The sequence below is a fragment of the Carassius gibelio genome, chromosome B3 (assembly GCF_023724105.1).
Source record: "Carassius gibelio isolate Cgi1373 ecotype wild population from Czech Republic chromosome B3, carGib1.2-hapl.c, whole genome shotgun sequence".
NCBI classification, from domain to species: Eukaryota; Metazoa; Chordata; class Actinopteri; order Cypriniformes; family Cyprinidae; genus Carassius; species Carassius gibelio.
The window spans coordinates 16,953,407-16,968,312 of NC_068398.1; the positions used below are offsets into that span (position 1 = coordinate 16,953,407).

The 14,906-nt window shown below is 37.6% G+C and overlaps 1 protein-coding gene across 11 annotated transcripts in view; it reads left to right on the top strand.

The window, feature by feature from the left end:
• The first annotated feature begins 1,810 nt into the window (after window positions 1-1,810).
• Window positions 1,811-14,906, top strand: part of caskin1 (CASK interacting protein 1) — a 93,096-nt gene continuing 80,000 nt past the window's right edge. For 4 of the 11 annotated variants that reach the window (XM_052551776.1, XM_052551785.1, XM_052551778.1 and 1 more), the window contains exon 1: window positions 1,826-2,582. In XM_052551776.1, coding sequence (XP_052407736.1) covers window positions 2,489-2,582 — 94 coding nt within the window. In that variant the 5' untranslated portion in view covers window positions 1,826-2,488. Of the gene's footprint in view, window positions 2,583-14,906 lie in introns of all 11 variants that reach the window. The other 7 variants (XM_052551780.1, XM_052551789.1, XM_052551786.1 and 4 more) reach the window with 5 other exon arrangements.

Consider the following 14,906-nt stretch of genomic DNA (forward strand, 5'->3'; position numbering starts at 1 on the left):
CAGGCTACGACTACTGGATAATTTATAAATTCAAAATAATTACTTGTAGCATAAAACTACTTATAGCTTACTAGTTCGTCTCAAGGACTAAGTTAAACGGGTTTCATATAGTGCTCAGAGTTACGTTTTTGCCCTGGTGTAATCCACTTATGGCACGTCGATGTAATTTACAAAACAAGATCGTTACAAAGTTTCTAATGCCAGCTAGAGCAGGGGCGGGTCTACGTGGTGCCCGGGTTCAAATCATTCAAGTATAGGTCTCTGCAGGAAAGTAATGGGAGTTACAAGATCAAGGTGTTTTTACACCATGATACCTGATTGGATGATGTAATAGTGACATTAGGTTTAGGGGTGGGGTTGGGTAAGGGGGATCATTTAGATTTCATGATTCAGAAAAACCCAGCAGTTTGAAAACACCCACATGGTGATAAACGCCCACTTTTGCTCTGCAGAGACGGTCCAATCATTCCTTAATCACGTGACAGGCCCATACGCTATTTCTGACGTTTCTGTCACTGTTTTTGTTACTGTTTCTTCAGGATCTGTGGTGTGTTATTATTTTATAAATAAATAAAACCTTGTTATAAATAAAATATTGATTAATTTGTCTTTTTGACTGTCTATCAGCAAATAAACACTAGGCTATAATAATATAATAATAATCCAAATATTTATAGCCTAGTTTAATTTTTAATCCAGTTTTGAGTTTGCTGGTATAATAATTGCTTTTCCTAGGCAGACTTGACAAATTGGTCTAATGTATGTCTAAGATGCTTGGACATGGTGACATAAATTAAAAGCAAATAAAATTTTGAATCCTAAACAAGTAACACTACAGTTCTATAGTATATGAAGGGTGAACTCAAAAGACATAAATCATACAACAAGGTAATTTTTGAAGATTAGAATCCACTGAAAAAAAAAAAAATCAAAGTGATGTCGCCATCGAGAGACGACCCGTTCTTGCTGGTAGGTAACCTTTATGTATGGTTTAATTTATTTGTATGGTTTTCTCAGATCAATGTTTTTACCCCGTCAGGCTCTGCTCACGTTGGTCGTGGTTGATTTCAATCGAATGTTCAGTCAACGTTTAATAAAACACAATAAAAGTAAAATATGCTGGGCGCTATCAAACAATAAACAGTCATGGTGATTTGCATATTTTGTATCAGTTTATTTTGTGACAGTGACCACATAGCAAGATTGCACCAAATGGCAATTTGCACAGAATGTTCCATAATAATAATTGTCTGGTGACACGTTACTTGTTAATGCATGAGAGTAAATCAGTTAGATAGTCAAATTGTCAGGCCTAACTTAGTCAATTACACATGAAATGACATGGATGCATTCTGTGCATTTCATTCATCAATTTAATTTTTTTTTTTTTTTTGAGATTGAGAATAACAGACACACATACCATGCCATGAAAAGAAGTAAAGATATAGGGAGTTTCTTTTCAATAATTTTTTTTTTACATTTATTCTCAAATTTAACTTAATGGATATATACAGGGGTGACAAAAAATACATTAATCAGAAATGTGCTTTATTACTGTATTTGTTTACAAGTAACTTTATTCAAGTAAAAATCAATACTTGAATAAAATACTAAAATCAACAGGAATTGCGTAGGCTAATATACTGTAAAATTTTTCTTTTTTTTTTTCTTTTTTTTTTTTGTCACTGGCGGCCACCCCATTTGGAGGCAGTGCCCCAGCATGCCCCCCCCCCCCCCCCACCCCAGAAAATGCTCTAGACACGCCCCTGAGCAAGAGGACAAGGTAGATTTCATCAGCATGTGTTGTGATACGTACAGCAGTGCATGCACGCATGTGGCTGTCAGCACTGGAATAGGGGGGAGTTCCTACAATTTGGGACCGCCCTCTGGATGAAGCGGAGCCATTTACCACAGCAATGTCAACCCAATCCGAGGCTGGGGAAATGCACATTGCACGCTCCTTGCGAAGACCTATGGCAGCACAGAAAAAAACGGTGCGAGACCTACGGAGCGATGGCACCGCTGACTGATGCGTCTCCAGCACCGCCTCACGGATCCCAGGAAAAACCGCTCTTGGGAATTTTAAATAATCATTGATTTTGCATTTTCGACTGCATCAGATCCGCTCACGCCAACAAAACGTGACTGGAGCTGATTTATCTGATGATGACTTTCTAGAATAGACTGTTCAGTTTTGGCCATCGCTACACCGACTGAAGATCCGATCCATCATCGATACATTAATCGCAAGTCCGTCACCGTGGTGCTTCAATTCCCCTCTAGACACCGGAATACGAGCATCTGTGGTTCGCAGGATCCAGCTGCACCAGCTCTGTAGTATTCCAGCATCCTTCCGCCACTGTGCATCATCATCATCATCATCATCATCGCGCCCTGCAGCTCCATCGCAAGAGGGAGGATCCGCAGAGGAGCTCTCCGGGTAACACTTCCACATTCAGAGGATGCTTTGGGTGTAAAATAAATAACGATGGGAAAAGATCAGGAATTACTGCAAGCGGTGAAGACTGAGGACCTGATGACGGTGCAGAAGATCCTGCAGAGGCCCAAACCTGGGAAAGCAAGTAGGTTTGGCTTGATTTAAATAAAAAAATAATTTAAAAAAGCATTTACGTTATTGCTTGCCATGTTGTTATGGCTGATAGTGGCAAGAGAGATCGTGAGTAGTTGGATCTACTTTCAGATGAGAAGGCAAACACTTACCTTTAATTATGGCAAGAGCTGTTTAGATTGCACCCAAGCGGTTTGGAGATAGCAAAATATGTTGTGTTTTGAGTGCTGATGTCTTCATCAAGTTTCTTAACTAGCTTAACCATCAAGGTCAGTCATTTTGGTGCACGTCTTGGTTTCGGTGGTCCAGACCAGTAAGGACATTCATTACTTGACTGAGCTGGTCTTTTCAGCAGGAGAGAGGTTCCCAATGTGATTATGGAACACATCCGATCCTGATGAATATCACATCTGCTTGAATTCACGGTTATCAGTGAATTTTGAATAAATTCCAGTTATTCACTTGATTTGCAATGTGCAAGTTATTCTGATGTTTTCAGTGCTGTTTGTGCATGAGCGTTATATGCACATCAATGAGCATGTTCTGGAAATTAATGTCTTTCAGGAGGCAGAAAGTCCTAGACACAGCTGTCTGGTAAATATGAAATATTTTTGTAGTTGAGGAAAATAGAAAAATAAAAAATTTCCCCAGTGAGACCCTGATTTGCTTGAAAGTTTCATATTTTCAGTTGAAAAGCAAGTGTGAACATTTATATGCCCACCTGGATTGAGCATCTCATTGAAGTTCTGCTTTGAACACCACAGACTGAGGTGGCTGCATCTCAGAATGCATTGTGCTGGCCTGCTTTCTATCTCCTCCACCGCATCTGTGACATTATCAACAGCGTCTCACACAACAGCTCGACTGAGATTTCTTTGTCTCACATGCCTGTCTGTGCAGAGCGTGTTCGGATTAGAAGAACCCTGGGGGCTCAAGGAAGAGAGCCACGGCCGTCACGATGCTCCTCTGAGTACCAGGCTCTGTCTCGGCACTCGTCTCCTTTCCCCCCCTTGCCCGTGCTCCAGTGTGGCAGCAGCACACTCCCGCTCGGCTAAACACTGCCCCCTGTAAAGATGGGGTGAATGAGCATGAGGTGCATCCACATCACTGCACTTTCACAATAGGAGAGAGAGAAACGAGCTGCCAGTGAGCTCCATCACTTGGCTTCATGCCACTGAAGCAACACACAGATTTATGCTGTAAACTATGACAGCTTTTTGGCACTGAATGTGTGTGAGGCTGCTCTGTGGGAAAAACACTGACTGTGATATAATCTTGGAGTACTATGTCTTTTATAGTCGGTTGTTTCAGGTCATGATTTGCTATTGTAAGTCATTGCACTTATATTATGAAGAATACAGGTGTTTTGAGAGCTGCTCTTTAATAAATCTGTGTGGAGTTCATATGTTTATGAAATGAAGTAGAGCTTTACAGACACGTTTTATGCATTTCACACAAAAACAATCAGCTTCTTTAAACTGAGAGTAAGACACCTTTTGTAAAGTGCCTTTAAGCTCGGTAAAGCTCCACCACAGTATTGGAAACACAAAGCTACCCAGAAGCCAATTAGTTCCAGTCACAGTAACTGCAGTCTCCTGCTTGACAGTGATTGGTTGTGCTGGATGCTGTCTGGGCTCTGTATCAAAGATTTGGTCAATTGACTGAAATACTGTACCTGCTTGTGTTTTGTACAAAAAAATCTAATGATAAAAACCATTGCTTTTTCATTCAAGATAATATTGAATGTAGCTTTGAACAACCAAGTGGCTGGTAGCTGGACCTTTTGGCTTTGAATGCATTTTTGTTTTACCAAAATACATCTGGAGATGCACATGATTCTTAAACATTGAAACATTTAGAGAAGATGGCAGATAGTGGTTCCTTTATACATTTGTAAACATTTTAGTATTCATTTAGAGTGTATTCCTGGCTGGTGCTAGTACATTTACATTAATACAGCATTTAATTTAATTACAAATTAAAAATGAACTCCTAATGAACAGAAGCAGAGAATAATGTAGCAGCATTGTGCGGTAGAATTACAGTTATTATCTGTGTATGGAAGTAATCTTTCATTTCTTAGTAACACATTTAAAGATGAATTCTAATGGTTTGGTTTCCTGTGCTGGTGCTCAGGTTCCCATCATGCATTGTGTCATTAATAAATAATGGAGTTGCATTTTCAGGTTTATTTTGTTGTTGTTGTTGTTTTGGTTGTAATGTGAAATTGTTTAATAGTGAGGTTTGTATGCTGTTGTCGAATGTTATCTGGGAGTGCATACTTCTGTACTCAGTATTTATGTACATTATTGCCACATTATATGTTATGATCTTAAAATAGCATGCATGCATCTTGCAAAATATTGGCAGTGTTGATGATGGGAGTTCAGAAAACATCATAAAACATCCCCAAAAAACTGAAACGAAGCTGCTGGCCAAGCTCATATTTGCAGTCACTGCCAGTCAATATTAAGAAGGTGGCGTGGAGCCCTGTAATCATTACTTCCACTGCTTAGTGTGATGATTGAATTACAGTGCAGATGGCTTTAAGTGAGTCGCAGAGAGAGAGAAAGAAAAGAGGAAAGAGTGCTGGGAGGGAAAGCAAGGGAAGCAGAAATAAGACTGCAGAAAGCCATCAGTTACTCTGACTCTCGTGCAGATGTCTCACGTCAAGGCATTTGTTTCTCAATGGGGGTGAACCTGTTTTTTTTTTTTTTTTTTGGTGTCCATTAATCCGCAGTATCATGGTCTGTATACGGAGGTGTTAGTGTGTATATGAGCCCAGAGGGAGCGTGAATTTGAAAGAGTGTTTCCAGACGATATCTGCACAGCATTTTTCCATGTATTCAGCACATTCTCCACCTTTTCCACAAGCATTCGCTGCAGAAGCCTACAGAAAGAGCATCTGGAACATAGTATATCTCATTGCAGTAAATGGCTGATAGTTTCATTAGAATGAAGCGAGTGCAGAGCGTGACTCAACATACTGATGAAGACATGACGGGATGGGTTATCTCTTCTCCACCTCTACAACCTGTTCACATATCCCAGCAGCAATTAGAGCCGAGCTATTTTAGCAGTCGAAACATATGGGGTCCCTAAGGAGAAAAAACTCTTTCCTATGCCGGCTTGATTCCGGCGTTTTGGAGTGAAACAAATCTGGTGAGAAAATGAATGCTGTTGGGTTGAAGTGCTAGATTGATGGATGACTCTCAGCTCACAGAAGTAATGATACTGTTGAAATTGGTAGGATGTGGTTGGAGGATGTTTTTTTCCAGCATATTTATAAGCTCAGAACTCAACTGGTTTGTCAGGTGGTTGGAAATCCTCTGTAGTGGATATCCATGGAGATATCTGACATACTGTATGTGTGACCGTCCAGGACACGTGTAAATGTAATGTGGGTGGTTGACATGACACAACATGATATATTCAAAGATTATATAACAAAATCAGAGTTCAGTAAGTACTCAAAGCATCAAAATATTAATTTGCAGTGATCCTCCCATGATGTTTTCTCTTTTCCCTCTTGAAAACTAATAATGAAATGAAATTCTAATTTTAAAATTAAACAATATGAAGGCATTTGGGTCAGTTCAGGAGTAGTGAAACAACTGGTTAAGTGTGAAAGAGTTGTTTTTGTAGTGAATGTGTTTGGTATTGGTTCAGAAATTAAGCCATATGGCATCATAAGACAGTCACACATTATTTTAACATTACTATTTAAAAAAATCCTGATTTGTTCATATTCAAGCTATGTGTTATGAATTTCATGTATTTGATTAGATATAAAAATATTAGTCTATGTAATGGGTGATTTACTTCCAAAAATGATATTTATTTCGTTGCCTTTGAGTTGAAGCAGCATTTGACAACCACAAAGCGGTTTCTTAGTTTCTTTTTTATTATTATTATTATTTTATAGTATAATTGAATATTTTATATAGTATGATATTCAAAATATGTTTTCAAAAGCAAATAATCAAGTTTATTTGATTAATAACTGCTAATTAGCATGTAAAATGTTCTCTCTGTCATTGTGAGGCTCAATTCAATAACACTGAATTACAGTGTTAATGAATTAAGTATAGTTTTCATACAATTCGTACAGTTTTCATAAAGTTTATATGCATTAAATGTCATAAACAAACAATAAACAACTTTTTTCAGCATTTATTTATCTAGGCTAATGTTACCTTTCTGTTGTTCTTTAATTCATGTTCCTTCATAATGCGTCAGTGTTAATTGATATTACTTCAAATGCATTAGTATACTAAACAGGATTAATAAATGCTTTAAATGTATTGTTAATTGTTTTTAATTTTATTTGCTATTTCATGGTGCATTAATTATTGCATTAATATATCTTCACTGGTCTCTTATAAATATATACAGTATAAATGATGTTCTGCCACACCAGATTTAAAAAGTTGTAGTTGTAGTGAAAAGTGATCAGGTATCAGTTATCTCAGTATTTGTAATACAGCAATAGTTCACTGAGAGAATGTCAGCCACCCATTGTCCTGTTTTTTGCCTTTGTCCCCTGGAGCATTTACAGCACATGACCTTAATCTGGGGACCTGACCCACATAATCCTGAAGGTAGAGGGGGCGACTGAATTCTTAAGCACATTAACTGTTGCTGATTCCTCCCAGCATGGTCCTGCACTAGTCTGGTATGTATAAATGTGCCTATCACTATCACTTTGATCAGACTCCCCAGCACGGTGCACATTAAATCTGTTTACATTTCGTTATAATAGCCTTAAGTGTATAATTATGTTGTTTTGATGATAAACCCGTAGTATTCATACATAACAAAATCAACTAATTGATAGTCCAAAAGGTCAAAAAACGCCCTGGTACAGTTTTGAGAGTCGTGAGAAAAAACAGGAGATGAAGACTTACAGCTGTTATGTAACCTCACACAGTGAAGTCGTGGGTATAGTGGAGGTGGGTGGACAGAGAGAGAGGCTGGGAAGTGGACCGTGTGTTTTGTCATTTCTTATATGCCGCAGTGCTAAAGAATATCACCTGAAAACCGGAAATGATCATTGAAAATGAATTTTGAGAAATTGAATAAATGTAACTTTAAATGCACTACAGCACACATGGCTATGAATACGTTGCAGTGGTGTTATGTTTAGGTTTTTTAAATGACAATTTTAACACTTTTTTTTTTTTTAAATCCAGTCCTTCAAGTACCTTCTTATTTTAAAAAATATCTTAAATCACTCTGAAATATATTCCATTCAGTTACCTCAGAAACCACATTTCTGCTAAACCTTGTTAGTTGTATAACGTTTCTAATGAAGGCAGCGCAGCATTTGTCATAATGCTCAACGCAAATAAACAGATTTAATGAGCGACTGACTAAGAAAGAGTAACTCAGTTAATCCGGTGTCACTGAAAAGAAAGAATTCTGATTGATATTGCGGATCTTCACATCCAGATGTTGGACTGGGGTGAGCTGAGCGACAGGCAGGTGTGAGGAGAATTGCGTCTGCCTGCTGAGAGAGAGTGCAGATGTCTCTGTCTGCTGGCACTACAGTCTGCTTGGGCTACAACAGATGAGCAGATCACATATCCAGGAAACCTGAATCCATCTGATCCGTACGGACTAAGGCATGATTCAAGTTTCTGTCTGGAGTGTGCATGAGGCGATCTGGTTTGATATGTGCTCACAGGCGTGTAGCAGCTATTATAATTGAGGAGGAAATTTGCACAATATAGGGATGCATGATCAACTGGTACCATGTCATGTGTAGTCAAATGGAAAAGTTATTTTAAATTGTAGAACTATTATATACATAAGAGACTTCTTTAAAAGAAATGTATATATATTCACAGTATAACGTTGTGATGCCTAAATTGACTTTGTGCATCCGCTTTGCAAAAGAAGAAGTAGTGAAGATGGGTTTGCCATATTGCATTATAGGAGATGCACTGAACATTAAGTTATGCTTCTGTGAAGGTTCAGAACAGGTGGGCCTGTTCAGGGAACAGAATATTTTTCTGACAGAATTTCAGACATACTGTCAAAATAGCTTCCCACACATTTTCCAAGAGTGTCGTCCGTGCTATCCTGTCTCCCAACTGTAGGATTGTTTCATTTTTATGATTTTTTTTCCTATTCAATAAACCTCTTGGCGCTCATCAGATCACACTTTCCCAGAGGGGGCGAGTGGAGTCAGGCATTTGTCTCAGCCACGGACTCAGTCTGTTGAGGAAATGGATGTTCCTCCCCCTCGTGACATTAATCTTCCTCCCAGTGTAGCTCCAACTTATTTCAATCCAATCCAGTCTGTGAATTAATTCTCTCCACTCAGGCCCGCTTTTAATAAATCATAACTCGCACTTTGTGTTAAATTAGTCACGCGCATGGCAAAGGTTTCAACTCTGAACTGTTTTCTTTGCCTATTCTCTTTTAGTGATAATGAATTTTCTAATGGATTCCTGATGATGTCATGTATCACATCACTCAAGCAGATGGGATAAAAACACATTTTCCCAAGCTTTTCCATTTGAGGAGTCCACATGGCTTGAAAAGGCAATTAATGTTATTAAAAGAGTCAAATTTTCCTATTTGTTTTTTTCAACCTTTTTTGTTCTAACTCGCTATGCACAGACCTTAGTAAAAGCTTTACTGTAAAAATGGATCTAATGGAGCTTTATTGTAGAGTTATTCAGCTGTCATTGTTTCTACAGTAAATAAAGGGCTTGTAGATGCTTTAATGAGAACAATCAATAGCATGTTCGCATGAAGATGAAATTGTTTGTGTTGTCTGATGTTGAAGGTTAAAAAGAGTATCATGGAGACTGTCTACATTTGCTATTTGACAACTGAAGCCTGTTTACACTAATTTAAGTCTCTAGTCATTGTGCTATTGGTTTGTAGTAGGTATTCATGCTCCATACCATGATACCGTATCTAACTGTATCTGCACTGCTATTATAATCACCGTATTTATTGTGACACACTTCCACTGCTCATTTGCATAAAGTTCATTGTTGCTTATGTCACCAGAAATGCCGTCAGGACCCTTTGCAAATCACTGTCAGTGTGAACTCCCCTTTTAGACATAATCTGCTGACAGCTTGATTCTTAGGAGGACTTTAAAAGAATTGGCAGTAAGAATTAGCACCGAGAGCTCCATCGGTTCTCTTCAGGACTGATTCTGATGAAATGCACTGGTGATCCTCTGCTAGTCATAAAATAGCTTTGTGTTTCTGTGGAATCATTGCTGATTTTATCCACAGATTCAACCATTATGATTGCGTTTTCATCGAAGATGCAGTGCTATGCTATTTGTTTTATTGTCTGTTATTTGTCATGTTTTTATTTGTTTTATGTAATGCTAAGTACAGCAAATTGGCCAGCAGTTGTTTAAATAGTGCTTCATAAATAAAGTGACACTGACATTGACATTAATGCTTGAGCTCTTTAAAGTAAGCTGGATTCAGATTTTCAGTGGTTTTATAGCTCTTAAGTTGGAAAAAAATGTTCTGAAATAGAATTCCGAGATATTGTTCCTTTTGTTGATATCATTATAGTCATGTTGTGTTGACTTACTCTCAAAGAATTAGAACGATAATTAACTTAGTTATCGTTATAGTTATTGCCTTTGGTGCAGGGTTATTAGTGTTAAATCAAACTATTAAAAATATTCTTGTTAATTTCAATTAAGATGAAATAAAAAAAGTATAAATATTAGATCTTAAAATAAAGTTTAAAACTTGCTTAAACATTTTTTTTAGCTGGACATTTTTTTTAAACATTGATAATATTAATACTTGTATTACAACTATTATTAAAATGAAAACTAAAAATATAAAAACGCTGATTAACATTTTTATAAAAACTTTATTATAATTGTTAAATTGTAAATAATACTAAAATAAATCTCAGTACCGTGGCGTGAATGATCTTCAATCTAAAATGCAAATATCCTTCCTGAATGTAATGTGGTGATAACAAAAGTAAAAGAGAAATAAGATTTAGGTTGAATGCTCTACTATTTAACCCTTGTGTCATATTTACTTTGCATCATGCACAGTATGTCAGAGTTGTCCATTGAGAAAAGGTCTTATCATGATTGTGGATTTCTGCCCCACGGGTTATAATTTTCAACTGGTTATTAATCAGGATGAATTTCATCACAACTGACCCAGTGACTGTATGTTATCTCAAATCTCATCAGGCTCTGCAGGTTGAGGCTGTTTCCCAGCAATCCTAGCTCTACCCTACTGGACTGGGGGGCTGTTCGCTGCCCTAATGAGATTGGTTCAAAGATCAGACTGCTTCTCCTGTGTGTGTGCTAATGGTGCCCAACCGGGCAGCAGAGAGCAGGCAGATGGTCTCGTTCAGCTCTGTGGCAGTGATCAAGTTTAATATGTACTGCATGGAGCTGGGCATACATTCGTCCAGAAGCAGCTCTGGATAACAGATGCCTTGTCCTGGGGATCTGTCAGGCCCATCCTGCTTTCCTTATCACTTGCTGTCTCTCTGCTCTCTATTTCAAGATTCAAAGATTCTAAGAACTTTATTAATCCCAGAGGGAAGTTGATATTTAAGACAGATGCCTTCGTCTTGCAGTCATGTGTGGGTAGAGAAATGCCTCTTGCACAAAATTATACTTTACATTTTTTGTTGAAACTGTAATTTAACTTGCTTTCAACAAAGATGGCTTTTAGTCTCACATATTTGATATGAGCATGTAATGGAATTTGCGATTGTCTTTTCATCCCTATTGTGACATAAATCTAAGTGGAACAGCTTTTTGAATGAGAAAAAAGAAGATGCGTCATTGCAAAGGGGCGTTCATGTTTAATTAAATATTTTTAAAAAAGTAACATGCTGCATGGAGGAATAACAATGTATTATTCCATTACAAATAGAAATTGTGAGTTTTGTTCCCATGGTGACTTTAAAAGTATAGTGTAAAAACATGAAAATCCCCTCATGCCATTCCAAACCTTTATGACTCATAATGTTCCTCTTCAGTGGGCTTTTAAACATTGCAATCTGAACTTGAGAACCCTATTTATGAATGAATCATTAAGACCGGATTTGTGAACTGGATTAACCAATTCATTGAAAAATTCAGATTCAAAAGAATGTTTAGTGACTAATCAAACTTCACTACTGCTCATGAATGAACAAAGAAGAGCTGAATAGTGACTGAAATTTAGATTTATTTTCATTGATGTTGACACGATATTTGGCATTTTAGTTTTAGTTTTGCAAGCAAAATGTTTGTCCAGTCTCGCAAGTCTTCAAAAGCTCAGCAGTCTGTGATTGTCATTGTCTGATTCTCCTTTTCATAACTGGTCATACATTTTCAATAGGAGTCAGATCTGGACTCCAGGTAGGCCGGTCTAACACATTCACTCTGTCTCTATGATACCACGCTGCTTTTGCACATGCAGATTGAGAGCAGGCTAATATCTTGATCTAATAACCATAGACTTCTCATGAAAGTCATACTCTTGATGGCAGCATATGTCTCTGTACAATCCCAGTATGTGCCTCCATGTCAATAGTACCTTCTCACATATTGAAGTCACCCATGCTGTTTGCTCTGCTGCACCCCTATATCATGACAAACCTTTGCTTTGCTTCTGTTGCTAATGAAAATCTGGATGGTCCCTTTGGTCTTTGGGACTGAGATCTTGAAAACCCCTTTTTTCCCAGAAACAAGTTGAAATGTGGACTCATCTGAGCACAGCACACATTGTCACTTGACTTTTTGACTATCTGAGTTGAGCTCTGGCCCAGAGAACCCGGCAGCATCAAGCATATAATTGATTTACGGCTTTCTCCAAGAGTAACACATATTCAAGTTGCATTTCTTGATGCAGCAGCAGACTGTGTTCTGTGACAGTAGTTTGCTGAAGTACTCCTGAGCCCATGTGGCTATATTTAACACCGCAGCATGAGGGTTTCTTATGCAGTGCCATCTGAGGGCTCAAAGATCAAGCAAATTTTCCTGCCTTGCCCTACATGTACTGTGATTTTTCTGGATTCCCTGAATCTTTTCACAATATTATGTATGGTAGTTGGTGAAATGCCTAAATTCTTTGCAATTTTGCACTGCAAATGTAATTTTTGATTTGTTTGACACTTCTCTTGTGAAATTGAGTGTGACGAGCCATGATCCAGCTTTGCATGCAAAGAATGAGATGCTCCTTTTATATCCAAACATGATAACTTGACCTAATACCATTTTACCTGTTTACTGTGAACTGTTTCAAAACAGTTTTACGTGGATATTCTATAACCTTTTCACTTTTATTTTGCCTCTGTCCCAACTTTTTTGGAGAGTGATGATCAAAAACAAAATTTCTTCATATTTACAAAATACATTTACACTGGTCAGTAAAAACTTTGGAACTCTTTGTACTTTTGTCATTTAAGTAAAAGTTAAAGAGAATTAACAAATCACAGATTCTTGATTTTATTGCATTTTACAAAATGCCCCAACTTATCTGTCATACACAAGAAATAAAGTCGCACTTTATTTTAAGGTCCAATTCTCATCAGTAGCAAACCATTAACTACAACCTTTACCTAAAAAAACGAATCATTAAGGAAGTTGTTAAGGATTTGGGGTGTAGAATATGGTCATGCAGAATATGTGCTTTATAAGTAATAATAAATAGCCAATATGTTTGTAATGAAGGTTCAATCAGAGTAGAGGAAGGAGACCAGAGTCGGCGTACGGGGCTCGTGAGAGGCTTTATTCCAAAACCAAAACAAAACAAATAAACAAACAAACAAGCGCGGCAGGTGCGCCCACTTTCTAACAGCACTTCGGCCACGGATACTGCGTCTGGTTTGCTCGATCGCTCTCCAGCTTCCTGCGCTCACGAGTCCCCGTCTCTCTCTCCTTTCGCCGGCTGTCGCGCTCCTTAAATGCGAGTTCCCCACGCCAATCACTGAAACGAGATCCAGGTGTTACTTGTTTCTCACCTGAACCACTTATCGCCGCTCGTCTCTTCACTCGCTCTCCCGTTGCAGACTTCGCTAAACCACGCCTCCGCCACAATGTTTATACTAGGCATGCTAATATCAACTATTGTGACAATTGGTCCGAATATTAAAGGGTTATCAGAAATCATTTTTTTGGTGAAACTCTTTTAAAAGTACAAATCAGGAATATAACAAGTAAGTGTTAGATACAAACAAATCCATGGTAAACCGAATGTAAAATTGAGCCGACTGCTGGCATTGTCTTTATTAACAAAGCTTCACAGCTAACAATTGAAATACTATATTCCCAAGCTCATTCATATTTTGTTGTGTCTTTTGATTCTGATTATCTCATTGTATGTCTGTTCACCCCACCCTGAGACCTATATCAATGGAGATTACTTACAAAAGTGGGCTATTGTGGCAGCTTGAACTCCCAGTTTCAGCCAAGAGTCAGTTTCATTGTCAGTGCCCTTGTTTGGATAGACGAGAAGCCACACTGATAGCGCTGCATGAATATATGAGGAATGTACTGAATATATTAGCAATGCACTGCAAGCTCCTTATCAACATCCGGCTATCAGTGTGCTCTATCTTAGAGAACAGCTCCAGCTGCTAGCTAAAGTGCAATGTTAAGCTTAAGTGGAGGCACTACTTGAGCTTGACGAGGTCTATGAGCTGGAACACACTGCAGTGGATGGGAGAGACTGTGCTGCAGAGAGTCCACTGGAGAATGGAAGATAACAGAAGGCTGTCCTTTTACTAGCCTTTAACTTGACTCACATATGTTTATCTCTGGACAGTTGGTCACATTACAATGATGGTGCACTGGTGAAATCCATTTTATTTTACTATTTTTATGTACTATTTTTATTTTATGTTGATATATATATATATATATATATATATATATATATATATATATATATATATATATAGATAGGATATATTTACTTATTTACTGTCTATGATGTCATGTACACTCTACATTGTTTTTGTTTGTTTTTTTTTTGGACCAGAAAAAAGTAGACAAATTAAAAATATATTTATCAGTTAATTAGTAATCACAAATGAAAATAACTATTTATTCATAATATATCATTTGTATTAGTAAATAGTAGTATTAAGTAGTATTAAATGGAAAACTCTATTTATTTATATACAATTTTGTTAAGTGATTATTTGTATTATCATATTGTACATTAAAATTTTAAGTTTAAAAAACCTGTAGGTTGTCTATGATGATTGACTGATCGACAGATTTCCCCACAGTTTGCTTGATTGGTACAACGCTAGATTTCTAACCATTGACGTCCTGAGGATAAGATGTTCTATAGTCGTTCCAGACAACGATTAATCAGCTGGG